The sequence below is a fragment of the Mandrillus leucophaeus genome, unplaced genomic scaffold (genome assembly GCF_000951045.1).
Source record: "Mandrillus leucophaeus isolate KB7577 unplaced genomic scaffold, Mleu.le_1.0 Scaffold14, whole genome shotgun sequence".
Taxonomy (NCBI): domain Eukaryota; kingdom Metazoa; phylum Chordata; class Mammalia; order Primates; family Cercopithecidae; genus Mandrillus; species Mandrillus leucophaeus.
In genome coordinates this window covers 1222779-1249806 of record NW_012101365.1, presented here as the reverse complement: position 1 = coordinate 1249806, position 27028 = coordinate 1222779, and the positions used below count along the sequence as shown (strand labels likewise).

General features: G+C 38.7%; 1 protein-coding gene across 3 annotated transcripts in view; it reads left to right on the top strand.

Moving 5' to 3' along the window:
• Positions 1–27028, top strand: part of NRD1 (nardilysin (N-arginine dibasic convertase)) — a 99122-nt gene that overhangs the window by 29556 nt on the left and 42538 nt on the right. For 2 of the 3 annotated variants that reach the window (XM_011973750.1, XM_011973753.1), the window contains exons 2-6: positions 16951–17239; positions 19913–20046; positions 21111–21180; positions 21337–21418; positions 23344–23497. In XM_011973750.1, coding sequence (XP_011829140.1) covers positions 16951–17239; positions 19913–20046; positions 21111–21180; positions 21337–21418; positions 23344–23497 — 729 coding nt within the window. The remainder of the gene's footprint in view (positions 1–16950; positions 17240–19912; positions 20047–21110; positions 21181–21336; positions 21419–23343; positions 23498–27028) is intronic. The other variant, XM_011973752.1, reaches the window with a different exon arrangement.

Below are 27028 nucleotides of genomic sequence, written 5' to 3'. Positions count from 1 at the left end.
GGCGAGGTGGCAGGCGCCTGTAGTCCCAGCTACTCGGGAGGCTGAGGCAGGAGAATGGCGTGAACCCGGGAGGCGGAGCTTGCAGTGAGCTGAGAAGATCCGGCCACTGCACTCCAGCCTGGGCGACAGTGCGAGACTCCGTCTCGAAAAAAAAAATTTTTTTTTGCATTTCTAATGGGACAACTCATAGGTGAAATAAGGCAGAAAATTTATATCTCAAAAGCACAACCTAAGACTTTAGGCGTACATATTGTGCCATCATTTGCTCAAACCAAGGAAAAAATGGTGTAAGTAAAATTTCAGTTAAGATGTCCAGAAAAGGAGCTTAAACAAAGGTTTGACTTGTTACATAATTTTAAAACTATGATAAAAGGTTCTAATATACACAGGCAGACACCCTTACAAATGGGGATTTCCTTTATAGATGTAAATTTATTTTACAGAAGAATTTCAGGATAGCCAGTTAAATGCCAGAAAGGTGTATTTTAGTTGGGTAGGTGGTTTATTTAACTTAGCTGCTGTTTCTTAGCTACTGAGTTCGGGGTAGATGGAGCCCATTGAGGAATAGGGCAAAGAAAGCGTTACTCTGTGCTTGGACTCAGACTGGATAGATCTAAAAAAGAAGCAAGTCTGCTTTACCCACTGGTTTACATTTTATAAACATTTTATCCAGGATATCTTTATTTTCATCCTTGAGGCAGGATAGTATCTATGCCAAAAGGTTAGCAGATTTAATTTTTCTTGTCAGTTATTCACCTAAGCTTTTTATTTGCCTTTTTTTTTTTTAAAAAAAAAAAAAAGAAGGTTTGCCTCTGTGTAATCACAAAGGCGCAATCACAGCTGATTTGCAGCTTTTACCTCCTGGGCTCAAATGAATTTCCCACCTCGCTTCCCGAGTGGCTGGAACTACAGGTGTGCACCACCATATCCAGGTGATTTTTAATTTTTTGTAGAGAGGAGATCTCACTGTGTTACATAGGCTTGTCTTGAACTTCTGTGCTCAAGCGATCTTCCTGCTGTGATCTCCCAAAGTGCTGGGATTACAGGCACGAGCCACCACACCTGGTCTTATTTGCCTTTTGTGAAGAGTCTTTTAATAAAGCAATTAAAATATTGAAATGTTTTTAGAAGCTTCTGCACATCAGTAGGCATCCTTGGAGACTAATTCAGGAGCCCTCATTTTCAAGTGCTGTGTTCATTAGGAACGGTCCATTGTAATTTTAAGTTACTAAGATTTTGCCATTTCTGTAAGTAGTTACTACTTCTGGGGCCTAATATTTATACATTCTACCTTCTAGCTGGAAGGTAGAATACTGTGTTCTTCTGATACTAATGATCCAATATTTCCCTTGAATCCTGGATTTGGTCCTCAGATCCCCTTGATCAATTTAGTTAATGATTTTTCCCTACCTAAGGGTACAACAAAAATAATGTAGAACATGAAAATCTCTGCAAATTTCTGAAGTTTGCACCCCCTGTAATATTACCATTTACTGCTAGTTTCTGCCTGACCCTGGACATCTGCGGCCTCTTAACTGAATCCCAGTCAGTTAGTTATCAGATCCAATCCAATCATGGGCCCAGTCCAGTTTCTGTTGCGACTTCCAAACCCAGTTTGAATCAGTAGTTTGCTCAAACTCAGTTCTAAACACAAATCTGTTGAGCTTCAGAATCTCAGCGAGAACTTACTCATGTTATCAGTTGCTTCCAGAAAGCAATGGACAAAGTGAATCTGAGGGGTACCTTGCTTGGTCACTCCATGCTCCTGGGCATGCCATCTATTGAAAACCTTAGACATACTAAACGTAACAGAGTTTAATTGAGCAAAGAATGGTTCACAAATGGGTAGCCGGGGAACCAGAATAGGTTCAGAGAGGCTCTGGTGCAGTCCCATGATTGAAGATTTATGGACACAGAAAGGAAAGTCATATACAGAAAACAGAGGTGAGGTACAGAAACAGCCAGATTTGTTACAGTTCAGGCATTTGGAGTATCTGAACATAGTTTGAACAGTTGGTTGCCTTTAATTGGCCGAAACTCAGTAATTAGCACAAAAGTAGGTTACGGTCTGTTTATACATCTAGTTAAGTTTCAGTTCACTGTGTACAGAGAAACCTTTAGGCCAAACTTAAAATATGTAAGGAGGTGGCTTTAGGCTAAACTTAATTTAACAAATGTTATATGTATTGGTTTTCATCCATGGTTCCTGGCTTGTAACTCCCATAGCCCTTGTTAAAGTCTTTTTGTTACAATGTTGGGTGTGTCAGGTCTCATGGGCAGGCCTCAGGAAACAGAATTTCTCAGACCTTCTCCCACCCATCTCTCATCTGTCCCAAGACAAGACCCTATAATCTTCCCTGCCTTTCTGATTGGGAGTTTAAGGCCCTCCTCAGAAGGTGTCCCACCTTATCCTTGGAGGAAGGAATGCTGATATCTTGAAATTTCCATAAAAACCCAGGAGCACTAGGTTCCAAGAGCTTCTGAATGGCTCAACACATGGAGGTTCTTGGAGGGTGGCCTGCACAGGAAGGGCATAGAAGCCCTGTGCCTCTTCCCCCATACCTCACCCTGTGCATCTCTTTATCTGTAATATCCTTTACAATAAACCAGTAAATGTTAAGTAAGTGTTTCCCAAAGTTCTGTGAGCCCTCCAGCACAAACCCAAAGAGGGGGTCGTGGGAACCCCAACTTGAAAGCCGGTAAGTCAGAAGTTCCAGAGGTCTGGACTTGAAACTGGTATGTTTGTTTGTTGGCAGGGCAGTCTTGGGGACTGAGCCCTCATCCTGGGGGATGTGACGCTGTTTCCTGGTAGTGTTGGAACTGATTTGGAGGACACCCAGTTGGTGTCCACTGAAGAATTAGCACGCATTTGGTCACAGAAGACTTCGGTTGATGACCATTGTAGTAGTATGAGAGAAAAAGAAAAACAGTTCGAGAGTTTTTCCAAAACAAACACCTAGAAATGAAATTACTAGATTAAAAGTATTCAGAGTTTACATTAAAAATAAAAATGGCTGTATTTCCCTACAAGAATGTGATACCATTTGAGATTCATCAGAAATGTGTGAGAATAATCTGTCCACTTATCAGCACTGGATAGCAGTTGTTTTTATTTTTTGTTTAGTTAATTTGCTGGATGAAAAATATTTCATTGATTTAAGTTGATTATCTTTGATTTCTAGTGAGATTGTGCATCATTTTATTTGACATCTTGTCTTCTTGTAATGTGTGCAGTATATATTATTATTATTATTATTATTTTTGAGACAAGGTCCCCATCTGTCGCCCATGCTGGAGTGCCATGGCGCAATCTTGGCTCATTGCAACCTCTTCCTCCCTGGCTCAAGCGATTCTCCAGCTTCAGACACCTGAGTAGCTGGGATTACAGGCTTGCGTCACCATACCCAGCTACTTTTCTTTTTTGTATTTTTTGTAGAGACAGGGTTTTGCCATGTTGATCAGGCTGTATAGTACATATTTTTAAACTTATTTTTTTTTCTCTTAATGATTTGAAGGAACTCTTACATGTTATTAGTTTTTCCTCCCAGTATGCAATTTGCTATTTGATTTTGTTTATGATATTGTTTTATAAAAGCTTAAAATTAGTATACAGTGAAATCTTTTCATTTTTTTTTCTTTATAAGGGTCTGGCTTTTTTATCCTGTTTGGTACAAATTTTCTTCACCCAAATATACCAATTTTTTTTTCTTAAATAAAAACATTCTTTCCTTTTAGCTCTGTTATAGAACTGAACTTGGGTCTGCTCGCCTGGCACAATAAGGACATAAACACACTGAGGTTTTGCAGCAGTAGAAAGGAAGGCATTTATTTTCAGGATGCTGTGCAAAGAGGACCAGGTAGCTAAATGCTTAAATCCTGACCTCCCTGATGATTTGCAGGTAAGGGTTTTTAAAGGCAGGGGTAAATTTCTGGATTGCAGAAGTTACAGGCAAAATCGTAAACCATACGTGGAGGGTTACACATTGATTTTGGCCTAAAAGGGTGGGATATCTTGAAGCAGTGATATATAGCTCATGGGTATAGTAGAAGATTTTCTGATTTGCCTCCTTTCCTTTAAGGAGGCAAAGCTTTGTCTAAAAATTTGAGATCAGCAGAAAAGAATGTTAGCACTGGCTTGTGGGTATAACCTTCCCCAGGCCCCTCAGAAAGGAATTTAGAACAAAGAAGGAGAGTCAGAGTTCAGTCCCCAGTTCCTCTATATATGAGGTTGCTGTGCTGGCAGATCCTTTTGGTATGGGCCCAGGTTTCTGAAAAACAACTGGAGACATGTTAAGATGTTTAGTTTATCTAGGGAAGCAAACATTCTTGTGACTCTTAATTTCCTTGGCTATTTTTGTTGTTGTTGTTAGAGATGGGGGGTCTCGCTCTGTTGCCCAGACTGGTCTTGAACTCCTGGCCTCAAGTGATCCTCCCACCTTGGCCTCCCAAAGAGTTAGGATTACTGGTGTCAGCCATCATGCTGGGCCAGCTTGGCTATTGTTACTATTACCTGCATGTTTATCAAGTTGCACATTTATTTTTCAGGACTAGCTAGGTGCCTGAAGTTTCCCTTGAAATAACTCGATTTTCCTTTTTTCTATGCTTAGGGTCCCTGCATCATCTCAATTCCCCATCTTTTGTCACCTGTCAATCCTGTGGGGTACTGGGGTACAGACTGCTCTGCCTACTTCCTGTTGAATTGGGGCAAAGATTGAGGACTAGGATATGAGGATAGTAAGTTTCTTTTTTTTATTTTTATTTTTATTTTTTGAGATGGCGTCTTGCTCTGTCACCTAGGCTGGAGTGCAGTAGCATGTTCTCAGCTCACGGCAACCTCTGCCTCCTGGGTTCAAGCGATTCTTCTGCCTTAGCCTCCCGAGTAACTGGGACTACAGGCGTGCACCACCATGCCTGGCTATTTTTTGTATTTTTAGTAGAGACGGAGTTTCATCATATTGGCCAGGCTGGTCTCGAACTCCTGACCTTATGATCCGCCCGCCTCGGCCTCCTAAAGTGCTGGGATTACAGGCATGAGCCACCGCCCTCCGGGCCGAAGATAGTAAGTTTCTAGCACAGAATTCAAAGTATCCATGAATCCCAGGCATGACACCATGGTGCTGAACTGTCTTTATTTGTATTAGTCACTGCCTTATTACATTTTAACACACATTTGGTTTTGATATAAAGCACAAGAAAAATTAGCAAGATTGATATGTGTAACTTCAGCAATCCAGAAAACATGAATTGTATTCCATGAGGAATCCAAGAAAATAAAGAAGAAAACCAGTCCTTAGGGACCAACAGGGAGACCTGTTGTAACCAGGTGACTTGTTCTCTAATTTATCTTAGATGAGTTTCTACCTCAGCAGATTCATTTACATAAGTATAGCATGTGGTATTTACTACCATACCCACTCCTCCCTGCTTGGCTAAGATGTAATCTAAAGCTATCCTATTATCTTAAGACACCTGAGCCAATGAATTAATTCTTTTCTGCTAGGCAGCTATTGCTGCTGAAGTTTCCTTAGCAAGAATTCCTAAAGTAAGGGAGAGATTTCTAATCATGTGCTCACCTCATAGGACGCCACTCCCCGCCGAAGTAACAAAGTCCATCCAAAGAAATAACCCACCTCCATCTTTTTAGTACCTGGGCAAGAATAGATTTGTGGATCCCAAAGTGAGTATGTGGACTTGTTTACTTTTAATGAGTTAATTTGCTTGGAGCTAAGATATGGGACTTCTGACATGTTTAGAGAGTAGGCTTCTAAGGAGGGAGTAGGGCTGTTGTTCCTCAAGAGGCAAAATCAAGTAAGCCTTTTATATAGAGGCAGAGTCTCATGATTTCTGGCAAATTTGTTTGAGATAGCTTCAAGTGAAGGGACTTCCAAAATAAAGGAATTCTTTTGTATAATATTCTTCTTCTTTTTTTTTTTTGAAACAGTCTCCCTCTGTCACCCAGGCTGGAGTGCCATGTCTTGGCTCACTGCAACCTCTGCCTCCTGGGTTCAAGCAATTCTCCTGCTTCAGCCTCCTGAGTAGCTGAGTTTACAGGCCCACGCCACCACGTTTGGCTAATTTTTTTGTATTTTAGTAGAGACGGGGCTTCACCGTGTTGGTTAGGCTGGTCTCAAACTCCTGACACTGTGATCCACCCATCTCAGCCTCCCAAAGTGCTGGGATTACAGGCACGAACCAACGTGCTTGGCCAGGAATTCTTTTACGTAATATTCTGAAAGGGGCCCTCAGAATATGACAATTGAAGGAACTTCAGTATTATTGTTCTATTAACTGGGTCGGATGACATATCTTTAGATTATCTGTCTTGTCAACGTCTGAGAAATTCTAATTATAAAATCGCCCTTTTAATTTGGGAGGATGAAAGTCCGCAAGGAAGCATAACAAAAAGGCAATTATATTTATAGTTCAGTGTGATCACCTGGAGTATTTAAGACCCCAGGGCAGCACATAGAATTTGCTAAGCCAGTAGTAGACAGAGAAAATAAGAAAAGTGGCCAGGTGCGGAGGCTCACATAAAAGACTATAAACTATGTAAAACTATAAAAAAACTATATATAAAACTATAAAAAACTATATATGTAGTTTAAACTATAAAACTATATATATAAAAAAACTATATAAACTAGTTTTAAGGCCTCATATATATGTTATATATAATTATGTATATATAGTTATACAACTTTATATATAGTTGTATATATAGTTATATACACATACACACACAAATATGGCCTAAATATTAGTTTTAATTAGACTTTTCACTATAGAGTTCTTAAAAAAATATCCTTTCAAATCTCTTACTGTCAGATTTTTAGCTGGGACAAACAGTTGACATTTCTGGCTTTTGAACTCTTTTTCACCCCAAAGATACTCTCCCCCATGAAACTAAGAAGGCTTAGCCAGGGTTATGACTTCAACAAGGATACGTGAGGTCTCGAAAGAGGTGGAAAGCAGTTTTCACAAGATTCAGAGCTGCCCCAAAGACAGCTTAAAGAAAGGAAAATTTTGTCAGCCATAAATGGAGTACAGACCACATTTCTGTTTGACCATATTCTCTAGAGCTTCAGTTTCTCAGCTGACCATGCACACACAAAACCTGTACCAAAAAACATACCAAAAAACCTGTAGGCTGCCCCCCGCACAGACGGAGCACAGGAAATCAAAAGCTGCCCATAGAAGGAAAAAGGAATGATAAACGGCAAAAGTCACACAAATATCAAACCAAAAACTGATGTGTTTCCTGGCTGGGAATTCAACGCAGGGAGCCTCAGTGCTTTACCACTGCTGTTCCTGGAGGGGATCTAAAGCAGGCAGTTTTGAGCTTGCAAAGGATTTTAACCTTGTTTTAGGTGAGATATTTGTTCTTTAATTTAGTCAAGTGAATTCTCAAGGCTAGTCACGACACTATTAAGTGTCCTTTGTAAAATTTGTTTAGAAAATATATTTTTTTGTAAAATCAATTGTTTAGAGAGATGCCCGAGATTATTTTAAAATTTATGGGTCCAGTTTAAAGATTCCCCTTTTCAGGCTTTCTTTTGAAGTCTAAAGAATATTGTGGCCAAGCATTACTGCAATAAAAAAAAAACTCTTTTTTTTTTTTCTTGGACCCTAATCTAAAAATGCCCCAATTCTGCAGAATACACCCTAATGGGCTACAAAGGAAATAGAACTTGTGTTTCTCAAATGAAACAAAACCCTGGTGACAAAATCTAGGTGACAAACTTTTAATGCCTTGGCCAGGTGTTAAGTATTAAATAGATTTTCAAGCAAGCAAATCACAATCAAATTGCAAGTTTTCAAGGTTTCAGTCTTCATCTTTGGGGTATCTCCCACCAAATGCATTCTGATGAAGTAGAGCCCAGATTTGCTGAAGCAAGGCCAGATTTCCTGCTGAAAGGAAAAATACTATGGGGCTATCACCCATGAACCCACCACTTACCAAAAGACGTCTTCTCAGGTGATTTGTTTCTAATGCTGTGAAAGTAGAGCACCACAGGCCAACGGTGTCTGATTGCCCGCCAAATACACGGATCTGTCCCTGAATAAAATAATTCAGGCAGCTGCTGGATTGGGCCCAAGGGTGGCTGCGGCCAGGGACATATGTGCTACAGATGAGGCACCCACTCCAGACTTTTGTCCCTTTTTGGTTGCCAATGTCTAGAGAACCAAACCGGAGTCAGCTCACCCAGTGCAATAAGACCGGATATCCACACTAAGATTTTGCATTGGTAAGAAGGAAGGCATGGTGTTTATTTACAGGGTGTCAAGCAAGGAGGACCAGGTGACTAACCCTTAAATTCTGACCTCCCAGATGATTTGCAGGTAACAGTTTTTAAAGGCAGGGGTAAATTTATCAGGATAGCAGACGAGTTCAGTCCCCAGTTCCTCCTTATCTGAGGTCTGTGTGCCCGCAGATCCTTTTGCAGGTTTCTGAAAAACAACTGAAGAGACAGATGTTGAGATGTTATCTTTAGTTTCTGTAGGGAAGCAAACTTTCTCATGACTCTAACTTCCTTGGCTATTTTAAAGTTACTGTTACTTGCTTATCAAGTTGTATGTTTACTTTCCAAGGCTGGCTAGGTGCCAGAAATTCCCCTTGAAAGAACTCAAGATTTTCTTTTATTTCTATGCTTAGGGGCCCACAGGCCCTTAAGAGGTGTCCCTGTTCTGTTTCAGCTCTAAGTAATCTGAAATTTGTAAGTGTTGAAGGTAAGGTAGACATGGCTATTTTTTCCTCACTAAATGAATAACCTGTTGTTTCAGCATCATTTGTTGAGTTGTGGTAGTAAATGGCATTGTAACAGTATTATATACACTGCTCTGTTTTTAGAACCTATTCTCTTTCATTGATCTGTTGGTGTACCTGTTAGTAGTTCAGCTTCATTTCAGTCACCTTAAAAGTCTGTATTTTTATTTATTAATTTTTTTTTTTTTTTTTTTTTTTTTTTTTTTTTTTTTTTTTTTTTTTTTTTTTTTTTTTTTTTTGAGATAGAGTCTCGCTCTGTTGCCCAGGCTGGAGTGCAGTGGTGCAATCTTGGCTCACTGAAACCTCTGCTTCCTGGGTTCAAGTGATTTTTGTGCCTCAGCCTCCAGAGTAGTTGGGATTACAGGCATGCACGACCACGCCTGGCTAATTTTTGTATTTTTAGTAGAGACAGGGTTTTGCCATGTTGGGCAGGCTGATCATGAACTCCTGGGCTCAAGGAATATGCCTGTCTCAGCCTCCCAAAGTGCTGGGATTACAGGTGTGGGCCACTACGCCCAGCCTAAAGTCTGTATTTTTATACCTGGTAAGGCAGTTCCTTCCCCTTGTTCTTCCTTTTCTTTCTTTCTTTCTTTTTTTTTTTTTGATGGAGTCTCACTTTGTTGCCCAGGCTAGAGTGCAGTGACGCGATCTCGGCTCACTGCAAGCTCTGCCTCCCAGGTTCACACCATTCTCCTGCCTCAGCCTCCCGCGTAACTGGGACTACAGGCGCCCGCCACCACGCCTGGCTAATTTTTTGTAATTTCAGTAGAGACGGGGTTTCCCCGTGTTAGCCAGGATGGTCTTGATCTCCTGACCTCGTGGTCCGCCCGCCTCGGCCTCCCAAAGTGCTGGGAATACAGGCGTGACCCACCGTGCCCGGCCATCCTTTTCAAAATGTTCTTGGCATTTTTGTGGGTTTTAGTCCACATGAATTTTAGAATCAGTATGTCAAGTTCCACAAAAAAATCTTGTTGGGTTTTATTTATTTATTTTTAGACGGAGTCTCGCTCTGTTGCCCAGGCTGGAGTGCAATGGCGTGATCTCTACTCACTGCAAGCTCTGCCTCCCAGGTTCACGCCATTCTCCTGCCTCAGCCGTCCACGTTGCTGGCATTATAGGCGCCCGCCACCACGCCCGGCTATTTTTTTATTTTTAGTAGAGACAGGGTTTCACTGTGTTAGCCAGGATGGTCTGGATCTCCTGACCTCGTGATCCGCCTGTCTTGGCCTCCCAAACTGCTGGGATTACAGGCGTGAGCCACCGCCCCCGGCCCTTGTTGGGGTTTTTTTAATGGGAATTGCCTTGAATTTATAGATTAACTTGGAGGAAGAATTGGTATCTTTATAACATTGGATGTTGCCACCCAGTAATATAGTATGACTGTTTAGTGAGGTCTTTTATTTCACCTGTAAAGTTTTCTAGTTTTCCTAATGTTGGCTGTGTTTAGTGGTATTGAAAAGAATGTGTTCTAGTGTCATGCTACTTAGGGACTGACTAGTCCCTGCGAAGCCACGATAAGATTGGGCAAATAACAGACCTTTTTTTGTGCTTCAGTTTCCTTATCCATAAAATGGGAGTAACAACTCATTAGGATTGTTGTGAAGATTAACTGGGTTAAGACGTTTAAGTTAATACATTTAAAATGTGAGCTATTGTTACTAGGTATGTTTATGCATTTTATAGTTTATATTGCTTTGGCCAAAGGGATTTGAAAAAAATCTTACTTATCTTTTATGTATAGGAAAGCTACTGATTTTTGTTTATAGTTCTTTGATTTTGGCTACTTTGCTGAACTCTGTTTAGTAGTAATAGTTTTTAGGTTTTGTTTTTGGTAATTCTCTTGCTTGTTCTAGGTAATAATATGTTTTGTAATGATTTGTTTTAGCTTTCAATATTTGTACCTCATAATTATTTTTTATTTATGTACATTTTGCATATTTTTTCATTTATTAGAACCTCCAATACAATATTGAATAGTAGTGACGATAAAGGACATTTTGTTCATGACTGTCTTAAAATGGATTTGATGTTGATTTATAGAAGTGATCCTCCATAAAACTAAGGGCTTTTTGTGTACTTAATTTGCTAAGGAGTGAGTTTTGTATTTTTGCAAAATCATTTTTATTGTCCAAATCATAAATGAATTTTTTTATTACAAAAGATTGAAAAAGTTTAAGGATTATAAAGTGTCGGCTGGGCGCAGTGGATCACTTGAGGTCAGGAATTCGAGACCAGCCTGGCCAACATGGTGAAAACCCCGTCTGTATTAAAAATACAAAAATTAACCAAGTGCGGTGGTGCATGCCTGTAGTCCCAGCTACTTGGGGGCCTAAGGCAGGAGAATCACTTTGAACCTGGGAAGTGGAGGTTGCAGTGAGCTGAGACCGCACCACTGCACTCCAGGCTGAGCGACAGAGTGAGACTTGGTCTGAAAAAAAAAAAAAAGAATTATAAAGTGTAAAAGATCTTTGTACCTCTCTTTACTTTTTCTCCTTTCCCCAGATATACATTACCATTACATTTGGTTTGCATACTTTTAGTTCTATTGTTGTACCTTTATATGCATTTAATGTATACATGTCGTACACATAGCTTTCATTTTTTTTAAACTGGGTGTTAGATTTTGTCTCATATTTTGTTTCATTAAGTAGATATTAAGTACCTACTATATATCAGGTCCCCTCCAGGCATTAACATTCTTTTGTTTATTCAACATCTGTTTCTTAAATGTTTGGTATATATATGCCTGGTGTTGTCCCAGGATATAGATGTGAAGGAAAGAAAAGCTCTGTCCTCAGAGATAACATTCTAATGTTGCAGGCAGAAAATAAAATCAAGTAATGATAAATGGTGCGAAGGAGGTTAAAGCAGGATAAAAGAGAATGGAAATGGGCGAAAGAGCTATTTTAGATAGTGTGGTCAGAGAAGGCATTTCTGAAAAGGGGACATTTCTTTTCTTTTCTTTCTTTCTTTCTTTTTTTTTTTTTGAGACGGAGTCTTGCTCTGTCGCCCAGGCTGGAGTGCAGTGGTGCGATCCTGGCTCACTGCAACCTCAGCCTCCCAGGTTCAAGTGATTCTCCCACCTCAGCCTCCTGAGTAGCTGGGACTACAGGCTCCCGCCACTACACCAGGCTAATATTTGTATTCTTAGTAGAGTGGGGGTTTCGCCATTGTTGGCCAGGCTAGTCTTGAACCCCTGACCTCAAGTGATCTGCCCGCCTCGGCCTTCCAAAGTGCTGGGATTACAGGTGTGAGCCACTGCGCCCGGGTCAAAAGGGGACATTTCATGAAAGACTTGAAAGAGGTAGAGCAGTCAGGCAAATACTTTATCTGGGTCAAGAGCCCCTAAGACCAAAAGAACAGCAAGCACAAAGGCTTTGGACTGAGATTCTGTTGGCAGTGTTTAGGAAACAACAATAAAATCATTTGGTCAGAGCAAACAGAATGAAGGAAGAGTAGTGGGAAAGAAGGTTGGAGAGGTAAAGGGGAACGAGATTATATTGAGCATTGTATAGGCCACGGTAAGGATTTTGGATTTTAAGTATGGTGGGAAGCCAATGATGAATTTTGGAAAGGGAAATAGCCTTGTATTAGTTTGCTAAGGCTGCCATAACAAAATATCAAAGAAAGAGTAGCTTAAATAACAGCTATGGGGTCTAGAAGTTCAAGATCAAGCTGTCAGCCTATTTGGTTTCTTTCTTTCTTTTTTTGAGATGGAGTCTTGCTCTGTCGCCCTGGCTGGAGTGCAGTGGCACAATCTCGGCTCACTGCAGCCTTCGCCTCCTGGGTTCAAGCGATTCTCCTGCCTCAGCCTCCCGAGTAGCTGAGATTACAGGCATGTGCCGTCATACCCGGCTAATTTTTTTGTATTTTTAGTAGAGATGGGGTTTCACCATGTTGGCCAGGATGATCTTGATCTCCTGACCTCATGATCCGTCCACTTTGGCCCTATCTGATTTCTTCTGAGGCCTTTCTGGCTTGTGGTTGGCCTTTTCCTTGGTATCTCCTCACATGGTCTTTTCTCTGTGTGCACACATATCTGGTGTACCATTGTGTTTCCAAATTTCTTCATTTTTTTAAGGGTACCATTCAGATTGGATTTGGACCTACTCTAGAGGCCAGATGTTTAACTTAATTACCTCTTTAAAGGCCCTGTCTCTAAATATAATCACACCCTGAGGTATTAGGGTTTAGGGATTCAACATAGGAATTTTGGGGGAACACATTTCAGCCCATACATAGCAGGGCTCATTTGCTTTACTTAGCCTGCTGAGAATTGACTTGAGGTGTGTGGAGGGGGAGGGGGAGTAGATGGTGGTGGGGGAGGGGGGCGTGGATGGTGGTGGTGGAGGCAGGTGTAGCCAGGTTATTGAGGTGAAAATAGAAACAGAGTTAGGAGATTAGACAAGACGACAACATGCACTATGGAAATAGCTGTGGAGTTGATGAGACGTTATCAGAATTGTGATTTATTTTGAAAGTAGAATGCATAGGATTATTTTGAGAGTAGATTTTTAGATTTTTTTCTGTTCTTTTTATTTATGAAAAATTTAAGCTGGAAAAAAATGCACTTTACAAAGACCAAGTACAGTTCCCCTTTCCTGGCTTTTTTTTTCTCCCCAACCTGAGTTGATATCTGATATAGATATTGGGACTACCTCAAAATCTGCTTCTCTATGATTCTGCGTCTCTGAGATTCATCTTAGAATTTATTTCTGGACAGATTGTTCATATTCTTGGAAAACAGCTCTTGGATTTTAACTTGTCCTGCTGTTGGGTTGTGTAAGGGAGGAAAATAATTTTTTTTTCAACCCTCGTAAGTTATTATTTGGAATGGTCCTCTCTAACAAAAGATTAGCAAAAGAAAAACAAATATGAGTTTGTTAACATGTATAATTCATAAATATATGGGAGATACTCAGAGAATGAGTTGGCTTTTAATTCCAGCTTATATAGTATCTTCAACAAAGAACAGTAAAGGTTTAGAAAAGTGTCAAGACAGCGGAAAAGGACTTTGAGTCTGTAGGGGCAGCAACTTGTAGAAAGGCAAATAATGGCAGGCAAAGCATAATTAGTAAACTTGTTAATGTGGATTCGTTTGGTGTCGTATCCAGACCAATACAGATGTAAAGTTGTATTTGGTGGTTAACTTGTGTTCTTCCACGGTAGAAAGGGGATGGGTTTTTTTTTGTTTTTTGTTTTTAACCTTTTTTGTCTTTGGAGTAAATTTACGTCCTGCTTTTAGGCAAGTGGAGGGCAGAGAGCTTTCCTGCATCTACTTTTTAATTGCCTTCAGTTCAACAATCCTTATGCCAAGGAGGCATATTTTGAGGTGGCATATTGCTGTCTCCTACAGTTGACTGTTTGGCACAGAAGTACATGGCCTGACTAGCCAACTTATTATAGAATGAAGGCCTTTACAGCTTCTTTGGAAGTGGTGAATGACAAATCCAAAACTACTCAATTTAAGAACTAGGACCTACTTCTGGTAGTCTCGAACATTTTAATACCTCTGTATCCTTACATGTTCATGTTGCCCTGCCCTCCCACCGCAACAAGTATTTTGCTTTTTTTTTTTTTTTTTTTTTTTGAGACAGGTTTTTGCTTTGTTGCCCAGGCTGGAGTGCAGTGGCATGAACTTGGCTCACTGCAACTTCCACCTCCCGGGCTCAAGCCATCCTCCCATCTCAGCTCTGGAGTAGCTGGGACCATAGATGCACCATGCCTAGCTAATTTTTGTATTTTTTGTAGAGATGGGGTTTTGCCATGTTGCCCAGGCTGATCTTGAACTCCTGGACTCCAGTGATCTACCTGCCTTGGCTACCCAAAGTGCGGGGATTACAGGCGCAAGCTACTGTGCCCCGCCCTGTTTTGCATTTTGTGTTTATCATTCCTTTGCTTTAAAAAAGTTTTATCACACACACATATATATATGTATACCTAAATAATACACCGTTTACTTTTGCTTGTTTTTTGGCATTATATCAATGGGACTCATATAGTATTTTTTCGTGAGTTGCTTTTTTCACTCATGTTTTTAAGATTAACCAGTGTTGTAGTTTGTGGCTGAATTCTGTATTTCCCTGTGTTACAATATTCCACTGTGAAGAAAATTTTCATTATATGAATATACCACAGTTTTTTATTCTGCTGTCAGTAGACTTGGATTGCTTCTGGTTTAAATAATTGAGCTTATTGCCCTGAGGCTCTCTTTGCTCTTATTTATTGATCTGAAGCTTAGAGTTTTTCTAGGGTTTCCTGGGAAGAACCAGTATCTAAATACATGTTTATAGGTCTGTGGTTTTCTCTGCTGTTTTCTCCATTAATCTGATCAAATTTACACGTCTTCTAATGATTTCTAAAAATTTGTGATCTGCTAACATTGTCCTTTCCTGTTTTCTGTCTATCATGATTTTATTCTCACAAACCAAAAATAAATAAATAAATAAAAAACGTTTTTTTCTATCACTTAAATGTGATTTTTTTTATTATTTATTTATTTATTATTTTTTGAGACAGTGTCTCATTTTTCACCCAGACTGGAGTGAAGTCGCCTGATCTGGGCTCGCTGCAGCTGGCTCAAGTCATCCTGGGCTCAAGTCATCCTTCCACTTCAGCCTCCTAAGTAGATGGGACTACAGGCATATGCCACCATGCCTGGTTGATTGTTTTGTATTTTTTGTAGAAACGAGGTTTCGCTACATTGCCTGCTGGTCTTGAACTCCTGAGCTCTAAATGTGATTATTTTATATGGAAGGTAGATAAATCCCAGTGTTCAGTCTTCCATCTTAGGCCAGAGGTTCTCTTCCTTGTCTTTTTTTGCATGTTATTCTTAGTTTTTGCTTGACTTTTTATCTTCAAGGATTTACTTAAGTGTACCTTGTCTTAGACGCCTTCCCTGACTGCTTCTTTCTTTCTTACATTCTGTGTTTGTCTCTGTCATTGTGTATTGTACTGGCTCATCTCATTATTAGACAGTCAATGCCTGATGGTGAGGAATTTTGTTTTTACCCTTTTTATCCTTAACGCAGCATGGTATCTGATATGTAAAAGGTGTTAAATAAATGCTTATTGAGTAAATACATGAAAAAATTAGTATAAATGGGGCTGGATGCAGTGGCTCATGCCTGTAGTCCTAGCACTTTGCGGGGCCGAGGTGGGTGGATTGCTTGAGCCCAGGAGTTCAAGACCAGCTTCAGTAACATGCCAAAACACTGTCTAAAAAAATACAAAAATTAGCCAGGTATGGTGGCCTGTGCCTGTGATCCCAGCTACTCCGGAGACTGAGGTGGGAGGATTGCCTGAGGCCAGGTGGTCGAGGCTTCAGTGAGCTGAGATCGTGCCACTGCACTCTAGCCTACACAACAGAGTGAGACCTTGTCTCAAAAAAAAAAGGAGCGGGGGGGAAGATGGGAGTGGTCTGTAATAGATACCTAGTCATCAAACTGGCACAGTAGTTTTGCAGATAAGAATCGGGAGCTTGACATGGTGGCACATGCCTGTAATCCCAGCCACTCAGGAGGCTGAGGTGAATTGCTCGAGCCCAAGAGTTTAAGATCAGCCTGGGCAGTAAAGCAAACTGTCTCAAAAAAAAGCAGAATAATCTTCCTGCGGTGCTACTAGTCTGTGGGGGATTTCATTTTCCTAGAGATGTAACTGCTTTTTAGTTCATAAAGGCAGTTTTGGAGACTGATATACCAAATATTTTATAGAAAAGAAAAGCAACAGTTTAATTTTGTGTGATTTTGCTTTAATATTAAGCTGACATGAGTCATGCTCTGTATATTGAGGGATACATTTATCTTAGGCTAAGCCTTCTGATATGATAGAATGTTTAAATACTTACAAACTGAGAAATAGGGGAGGCCGAGTGGTGAGTTGTACATCTTTAACTACTAAAATGTGTTTTTTGAATAGGTATATTTATGTAGTTCAAAATTTAAAAATACAAACAGCATATATTATGAAGTGTTCTTACCTTCATTTCCCTCCAGCTGTTCAAAAACGGATTAGCTTTTGGGGTTCCCTCTCCAGAGCAACCAATTTTATTAGTTTACAAATAGTGTTAGTTTTGTGTGTGTGTGTGTACTTGTACTTGGATTTTTTTTTTTTAAATTCTGCTAAGCTGATTACTTGTATTGGTGTAAAGAACAGCTGAATCAAAATGTGTGTGTGTTTTTTTCCAGATACATCAAATTACAGAATGGCTTGCAGGCACTTTTGATTTCAGACCTAAGTAATATGGAAGGTAAAACAGGAAATACAACAGATGATGAAGAAGAAGAGGAGGTGGAGGAAGAAGACGAAGATGATGACGAAGATTCTGGAGCTGAAATAGAAGATGATGATGAAGAGGGTTTTGATGATGAAGATGAGTTTGATGATGAACATGATGATGATCTTGATACTGAAGATAATGAATTGGAAGAATTAGAAGAGAGGGCAGAAGCTAGAAAAAAAACTACTGAAAAACAGGTGCGAGTCATGTCTGTTTTCTTCTAATTTGGGAATTCTTTGGAATAACTTCTAAACTCAAGCTTTATTTCTTAATGGCAAAAAGGAAGTATATACTTATCTTTTGGTCTTTAGTAAAGGTCTATTCTGTATCAGGATTACATTTTGAAAACATTTTGCTCCAATTATAAAAGTAATAAATGCTCATTATATAAACTAATGAAATGTAAAGAAAACAAAAATAAACAAAAATATAAAAATCACCCATAGCTGTATCTCTCAGAGGTAAGCAACACTCAGAGTTATTTGAATTTATGTGTATTTGTATACATTATATATTTTAAAAACAAATGCTGGTAGATGAGGAGCTGTCGAATTCCTAGCCTGGATTAGAGAAATAAGAGTATGTTATCCTTGGTGAGACTGGAAAAAGAAGAAGAAAAGAATGGGGCTAGTGTGAAATCTTTACATGGGCCTAGGACTCTAAGAGTTATTGTATGGGTAGTTTCTATATAGATTATTGAGTTTGGTTTAGCTCTCTATATGGGAAAGCAAAGGTCTGAACAAATAAGTGCTTTGGAAGAGTTGAAATAGAAACTGGGCAGTTAAGCTTATTTAATATGTAACAACAATCAGTGGATAGATAAATAAGGCTTGATAGGGAGAATCTCTTAATATCTTTTGAAGAATACCTCCATTTTCATAGTAGGGAATACCCAGAGGATAATTTTTAGAGCCATTACAGTGGAATTGACCAGCAAAAGTTGGTTAAAGCTAGTTTCTTGAATATTGATAATATATTCAACATGGTACAGTCTGCATACAAAAAGGCCGAGATGGGCAGATCACTTGAGTCCAGGAGTTCTGAGACTAGGCTAGGTAATGTGGTGAAACACTGTCTCTCTAAAACATTAAAAAAAAATAAAATTAGTTGGGTGTGGCGTTGTATGCCTGTGGTCCCAGCTACTTGAGAGACTGAAGACGGGAGGATCACCTGAGCCCAGGGAGGCTGAAGTTGCAGTGAGCCTTAATTATATCACTGCACTCCACCCTGGCTGATAGAATGAGACTTTGTTTCAAAAAAAGTCTCAAAAAAAAAGAAAAAGAAGAAAAGTGGCCACCCTTAAAGATGAGAAGAGTTGAGGTATAAGTAGTAGATATGATTTAATAGTCATTCATCTTGGAAAAAATTATTTTTTTTAAAAGGGAGTTGTATCAGTTTTTTACTAAGTTGTTGGATTGAGTCATATTTTTAAGAAACTTTTTGCTGTTTACTACTCAGATTATTAGTGATCCTGTTTTTGGGTAGCATGATAGACCAAGTATTAAATAGTTTTAACTTGGAAAGCTGTAGAGATGAACACCAAAACACTAGGGGGAAAAAAGGTATATATATATATGTCACTTGATAGTCTGTATGCTAAGGTCTCTATGAACAGATTGGAAATTAATAGATTCACTTTTAACTTAAAATAGATCTCATAATTCCAAATAGAGCATTAATAGAAAGGAAGAAATTATAGAAGTCACAAAATAAAAAGAACACTGACAGGAAACCTGGGTTCTAATTCTGGCTCTGTTCCTGTCTTTCTGCATGATTTTAGGTGTTTTCATTTTCTTTTTTTTCTTCTCAGTTTTAAAACAAGAATATAAAATTCTGAGGCCCATTTTAGCTCTAAGCCTGACCATAAACAAGAATATAAAATTCTGAGGCCCATTTTAGCTCTAAGCTTGACCATGTTATAACTTCTTAACTGAATACTTCTTATCTATATATTTTTTTCTATATCTTTCCATCTATCTATAAGTAGCTTTTCCCATGATCCAACTTCTTTATACTTCCTATTAACTGACAAAGCATTTTACAACAATTAAAAATTGTTTTGACAGGCATTTTAAATGTCAAGACATTATAGCATACTTTAGATTTACACAGCAATTGTGAACACCTCTGACAAATGAACATGTGTGCTCAGCCTTTTTGGCACCCCTTTTTGTTTTGCTTAGGTAGATCAAATTCTAAGTTGATCTTTTCTAGCAGCAGGGTTGGTGTCTAGTGATCATTTTTAAAATGGCTTAGATGCTACCTTTCTTTTCTGATAACTCAGTGTGATATAATCCTTATAAGATATTGACCGCTAATTTTACGGATTATCCTACTGGGACAGTGGAACCTAAGTAGTTTGAAGACGAGATCAAATTGTTTTGATTCAGAAGCAATGGGTTCACTAGTGAAAGGAAAGATCCCATGATCGTAAGTGGTAAATGTTTATATTTGTTGAATAACTTTCTGAAAAAAGGAAATAAAAGTAGATTAGCCTTGGTAAGAGGTGGCTTAAGAGTGGTTTTATAATCTAATTTTTATTTGAAAAATTTGCGAACCTTAAGGTAAATATGAGAATTAATAAAGGAAGTGAGAAGAAAAATATTTGATCGTTTTTTGGGTAACATTTACCTAATTAAGAAGTTAACTACTTTTCTGAGGCATCTTTTTTATCCCTCTCCATTTTCCTCCTTCCAAAAGAAGTTGTTCTTGATTTTAAAAGTTTGATAAATTAAAAAGATTGAAATTTAAATATAATATACATTGAATTAAGATTTGTTCAGGGCTTTCTTAATTCAGTTCTCAAGTATGAATTTCTCAGGTATGAATTTTTTAGGTAGAAAATTCTCAAGTATGAATTTCTTTTCTAGCAATCGCAGAGCCTGTTTTTGCTGTGGTCAAAGCTGACTGATAGACTGTGGTTTAAGTCAACTTATTCAAAAATGTCTTCAACCCTGCTGGTCGAGACAAGAAATCTTTATGGGGTAGTTGGAGCTGAAAGCAGGTTAGGCACCTATTAAAACATCACAGAACAGGTTAGATTGTGGTTTGGAGAACTGGATATTCCCCAATGTTTTAACTGAGTTTATGTGCCTAAGTCTTCAAAACGGGGTTTATAGTATCAAGCGAGGCTGTTTGGTTCTTCTGAAAACACACTTTCATTTTCTGAAACATGGCTAGACTTTATGCCAGGTACATGCTATTTTTGAAAAGCTCTTTTTTTAAGAGGGTAACTTTATCAAAACAATCTGTTTCACCAAATATGTTAGCCCTGTAAAATTGACATTTTCAAAGTTTGAAGAAAACAAACAAATTTGGGAAAGTTAATAATTCACCTTTCTATCTTCAAGGATTCAAATTGACTGTTTTTTCCTCCTGTTTTTGTCTTTTAACTTACTGTAATTATGCCCCAATACTTCGGGTGCAGTGGCTCACACCTATAATCCCAGCACTTTGAGGGGCTGAGGTGGGAGGATTGTTTGAGTCCAGGAGTTTGAGACCAGCCTGGGCCTCATAGCAATACCCCGTCTTAATAAACAAAACAAAACAAACAAACAAAAAAACAATAATTTGAAGTGCAATTTGGTGTACCTCTTGGCCATAAATTTTGTTAAAAACTCTGATTTTCCCTAAGTATGGGGATAATATATACTGATAAGTAATGTATGCTATATATCTTCAATTAGAAGTGAAGAACTAAAAAGCATTTTTAACATTTAGTTATATTTTTTAATAGCTACCGATTTTATCTTTTTTATCACTTACTATTTTTGTTAGATGTTTTCCTAAAATGTTATCTTATTCTATCTATCTTAACAAAATTTTCTGAGTTACATGTTGTGAGGTTTCACGTCTAGTAACTGAGTCACTCAACACAAAGCTTTTAATTGCTTAGAGACCTTCAGAGATATCTACCTAGATATGTTATTTCCGCAGATTTCCAAAACCTAATAATTCAGGGGAAAAACTTGGTTCAGAATTCTGAAATGCTGACGTGAAGTGGTGTTTGGGTGGGCTGTCCAGTCCCTCTTCCCTTTTTTTCTGTCTGTTTCTGCTTTTTTTCCTTAGGTCTGCACCTGTTCATCATTTGGCAGGATGGCAAGAGGAGGAGCAGCAGGGTGAAACTGACACAGTTCTGGTGAGTTTCACTTTGCTGCTCCTCCTGATTCTCAGGGAAAGAATTTTGTTACTCCTATTGGAAAGCATCCATCTCCAAATGAATCCTTAAGATAAGATGCGAATATTATTCCTTTAGGGTTGACTCAACTATTTGTATGTGTTCTAATTACTCCAGTCTGCAGCGGCTCTGTGTGTTGGAGTTGGGAGTTTTGCTGATCCAGATGACCTGCCGGGGCTGGCACACTTTTTGGAGCACAGTAAGAATTTGTAAAATATCATTCCCTGGTGTGTGGTTTTTTTTTCCACCTCTGAACTTATATGAATTGATGTCAGAGATTCGTAATTGATTTGGCAGAAGTATGATATATTTAGCAAGAGAAAAGGCTAAGAAAAAATCCTTGATTTATGAATATCATGGGGAAAACTTAATCTGAGTGTACTTATATTGAAAATTAGAATGAAACCACATAGAAAACTTTTAAACTGTAGATGTCACTATTGTTGAGCTGTGTTAAGGCCAACAGATCAGGAGATGATTGCCATTTTCTAGGAAATGGCCAGTCCTGGGGAGGGCAGTCCCTTCCAGGGTTAGCAAGGTCCCCAGCCAAAGCATCAGAACTATGGGAATTCCCTGGGTGAGGTGGCTCACACCTGTAATCCCAGCACTTTGGGAGGCTGAGGTGGGTGGATCACTTGAAGTCAGGAGTTCGAGACCAGCTGGCCAACATGGTGAAACCCCGTCTCTACTAAAAATACAAAAATTAGTCGGGCGTGGTGGCATGCGCCTGTAATCCCAGCTACTCGGGAGTCTGAGGCAAAAGAATCGCTTAAACCTGGGAGGTGGAGGTTGCAGTGAGCTGAGGTTGTGCCACTGTACTCCAACTTGGGTGATAGAGCGAGACTCTGTCTCAATAAAAAAAACAGAAAAAAACTAGAAATTCAAAAGGCATGATTAATATAAAAACAAAACAATAGAAACTTTTCATTTAATTTGGAATGTGCCTAAATAAAACCTATATGGGGCCAGGCATGGTGGCTCACTCCTGTAATCCCAGCACTTTGGGAAGCCAAGGCAGGTGGATCACCTGAGGTCCGGAGTTTGAGACCAAGCTGGCCAACATGGTGAAACCCCATCTCTACAAAAACGCAAAAGTTAGCTGGGCATGATGGCACACACCTATAATTCCAGCCACTCTGGAGGCTGAGGCAGGAGAATCGCTTGAACCCGAGAGGCAGAGGTTGCAGTGAGCCGAGATCGCGCCATTGCACTCCAGCCTGGGCGATGGAGTGAGACTCCAGCTCAAAAACAAACAAAAAAACCCTATGTGGATGTTATATAGTTACAAATATTTATTTTTATTTTACAAATATTTATTTTAAATTACTCATTTTTTAATGGTCTGGTTTTCTAAAGTATTTGAGGGTACTTCTTACTTTGTGAATTTTTATAGTAGCAATTAATCTGCATATGTTTGTGCTGAAATTTTAATCTCCTTAAATTTAATTAAAGAGATTAAGTTGTAAAAGCAATAGCAGTTAATCTGCATACATGTTTGTGGATTTGTTTGAATTTTAATCTAATTAATTAAAGATACATTTTAACCTATTTAAATTTAAATCTCTTTTTGATCTCTTTATAAATTTTATGTTTGTCTTATCTTTCTTTAAAGATGAAATTTTTTTTTTTTTAGTATAAAAGTAACATGAGCGTTATAGAAAGTTACAAAAACAAGTGTAATTAAGAAAGTATTATTTAGGGTCGGGTGTGGTGGCTCACGCCTGTAATCCCAGCACTTTGGGAGGCCGAGGTGGGTGGGTCACTTGAGGTCAGGAGTTGGAGACCAGCCTGGCTAACCTGGTGAAACCCCATGTCTACTAAAAATACAAAAATTAGCTGGGCATGGTGGCACATGCCTGTAATCCCAGCTACTTGGGAGGCTGAGGCACAAGAATCACTTGAACCCAGGAGGCAGAGGTTGCAGTGAGCCAAGATTGCATCACTGTGCTCCATCCTGGGCAACAGAGTGAGACTCTGTCTGAAAGAAAAAAAAAATTCAGACATAACTATTTGATGTGTTGATCTATTTTCTTTCAGTTTTTCTTTGCATATAAGAAAGTTCATACGTGATAAAAATATTGTCTATATCTTTGTGTTGTGTGACTTTGTGTTCTTTCCATTTAGTGGTATTCATGGGTAGTTTGAAATATCCAGATGAGAATGGGTTTGATGCCTTCCTGAAGAAGCACGGGGGTAGTGATAATGCCTCAACTGATTGTGAACGCACAGTCTTTCAGTTTGATGTCCAGAGGAAGTACTTCAAGGAAGCCCTTGACAGGTAACTAACTCTAAATATATTTTAATTTTAATGATCTAATAACACTTTGCAAATGTAAATAGAGTATTCTTGTACTGTAGAATTGTCACAATACTTTACTTGGACCAGGCATGGTGACTCATGCCTGTAACTCAAGTACTTTAGGAGGCTGAGGTAGAAGGATCGCTTAAAGCCAGGAATTTGAGACCAGCCTGGACAAAATAGTGAGAACTTGTCTTTACAAAAATAAGTAAATAAAAAATTAACCAAGCATGATGATGAGTGCCTGTAGTCCTTGCTACTCAGGAGGCTGAGGTGGAAGGATTGCTTGGGTCCAGGAATTCGAGGCTGTAGTGAGCTACATTCACACCACTGCACTCCAGTCTGGGTGACAAAACTTTATTTGGAGAAAAAAGCTGTTAAACTATTAAATATACTTTGACTCTTATTCTATTATACATAGTCTTTGTATTAAAGATTAAAATAAAACTCAACACCTTTTGGGTTTTATTAATTTTATTAATAATGTATTCTCTATTGACTCATTATTTTATATATATATATATATTTTTAAAGAGATATGGTCTTGCTGTGCTGCCTAGGCTGGAGTGCAATGGTATGACTGGCCATCAATTGCGTGAATGCATGGCTCAGTGCAACCTCAGTCTCCTGGGCTGAATGTGCCACCGCCCCAGTTAATTTTCAAATTTTTTGTAGAATTGGGGGTCTCACTGTATTGCCCAGGCTGGTTTCAAACTCCTGGCCTCAAGTAATCCTCCTGCCTCAGCCTCTCAAAGTGCTGGGATTATAGGTGTGAGCCACTTTGCCCAACCATTTAAAAAACAGAATTTAGTAGAAAATATGGAGAAACAGAGAAGCAAAAAAAGGATAAGATTGCCTCTAATTTTACAATCTAGAGATAACCACCATTGATGTTTTGGTATAGACCCATCTATATTTATTAACGTATACTGATCATATTGTTCATACCCTTTTATAATTAATTTTTTTGTTTGTTTGTTTGTTTGTTTTTGAGACGGAGTCTTGCTCTGTCACCAGGCATGAGTGCAGTGGCGCGATCTTGGCTCACTGCAACCTGCGCCTCCCAGGTTCAAGCAGTTCTCTTGCCTCAGCCTCCCGAGTAGTTGGGACTACAGGCATGTGCCACCACGCCCAGCTAATTTTTATATTTTTAGTAGAGACAGGGTTTCACCATGTTGGCCAGGATGGTCTAGATCTCTTGACCTCGTGATCTGCCCACCTTGGCCTCCCAAAGTGCTGAGATTACAGGCGTGAGCCACCATGCCCGGCCTAAAATTAATTTTAAACAAGATATATCATTTTAACTTATATAATTTATAAAACATGATTTTTAGTGATGATATGTTATTTACATTGTATAGAAGTACCATAAGGTGTTTAACGAGTTACATGTGATTGGACAGTTGAGTTGTTTCCAGTTTTCTAATACTGTAATGGTGTGATGACTATCGTGATCTCTGTGAATATTCTTAATTATTTCTATTAAGTTCTAAGAAGGGAAATTACTGAATATATTTGCAAATATAATTTTAAGACTTGTTTTTTTTCTTTAAGCTTTCGAAATTCATTGCAAAATTGTTTTCCAGAAAGTTTGTCAGTACAATAGTAGAAGTTTGAGATTATATGGTTGCAAACCAAAGTCTACACTGGAAAAAAGTAGAAAAGTAGAAAAAAGTTATACCTAATTCTAGATATATGCAAGATTGAAATGTTAAAAAAAAAAAAGAAAGAAACCTCTCATTTGTCTAGTATGATGTAAGCTCCTTCAGAGTAGGAATTTTTGTCTATTTTTTGTTGATACATCTGCAAATCAAGCATTTGGTAGATACTCAGATTTGTTAAATGAATTAATGCAGTTCCTTTATAGCAAAAATTACCATAAAATCAAAAGATAAATGACCAAAAAAAAATTTTAAAACATGGCAGAGATTTAATATTTAAAAAAAAGTTGGCCTGGTGCGGTGGCTCACACCTGTAATCATAGCACTTTTGGGGGCCGAGGCGGGGGGGATCACTTGAGGCCAGGAGTTCGAGACCAGCCTGGCCAACACGGTGAAACCCTGTCTCTACTAAAAATACAAAAATTAGCTGGGCTTGGTTGCATGTGCATGTAATCCCAGTTACTTGGGAGGCTGAGACAGGAGAATCGCTTGAATCCAGGAGGTGGAGGTTGCAGTGAGCTGAAATCGTGGCATAACGCTCCAGCCTGAGTGACAGAGTGGGACTCTGCTCAAAAACAAAATAAAAAAGGTAAAAAGAAATTATCTCTTTTCTTAAGAGATTAATTTGATCTGGAAAAATCTTTTGTACATATTCCTATCAATTGGAAGCATATGCCACTTTTTTTTTTTTTTTTTGGAGACAGAGTCTCACTGCGTTGCCCAGGCTAGAGTGCAGCGGTGTGATCTTAGCTGACTGCAACCTGATGCCTATAGTTGAGCACTTTGGGAGGCCAAGGTGTGCGGATCACTTGAGCCCAGGAATTTGAGACCAGCCTGGCCGACATGGTGAAACCCCGTCTCTACTGAAAATACGAAAATTAGCTGGGTGTGGTGAAGCAGGCCTGTAATCCCAGCTGCTTGAGAGGCTGAGGCATGAGAATTGTTTGAACCTGGGAGACAGAGGTTTCAGTGAGCTGAGATCGCACCACTGTACTCCAGCCTGGGTGATGGACCGAGACCCTGTCTCAAAAAAAAAAAAAAAGAAAAAAAAGAAAGATAAATTAGTGAAGGCAATGCAAATGGTGCCTGAGATGATCTTTCCTATAAATTTAGACAGGATCAGCAATACCTTCAGAGGAGACTTTAACTATATAACTCTGAAGAAAACTGCATCTTTGCTCTTGTTACAGAATTCTCAGCTCTTAAGTTTTACAAAATCCAAACAGGTCTTTGTATGTGTGAAGAAATCTTAAGCAGAAGACAAGTTGAATTTTTACAGCTTTATATTTAGCTATGTCCATATATAAAGAAGGAAAAATAACTGATTTTATTGGGAAAAAGGATAGGCAAATAGTATGTATGAGATGAATACATTCTGGCTATCTCAGAGATTATGAAATTTGATATAAAATGTAATTAAGAAGTTTGTTTTGTTTCCTTTTAAAGAGTTGTTCTAAATATATTTTGTACAAGGACTGCTTCAGCATCTAAGAATATCACCTTACACATTTATTTTTATTTAAAAAGAAAGCCACCCAATTAATAAGAAGAAAGCCACTGCATTAATAGGATAAATTAATGAGAATATCGAATCATAAATTTTTACCATAAGTAGAGCATTATAGGATGCAAATACTATAATAAATGCTATAATATTATACTTCTACAATGTATAAGGAATGAAAAGCCTTTATACATGTGTAATATGCTCTTATATAACATGGATTAAGTACCTGTTTTTAATAGGTTAGCAAAATCTGATTCCCTCACACAGGCCACATTGTTTATAAGTATCTTGGATCATTTAAATAAACAGCTGAGGAAATGACTAAATTTTTACTCCAGTAAG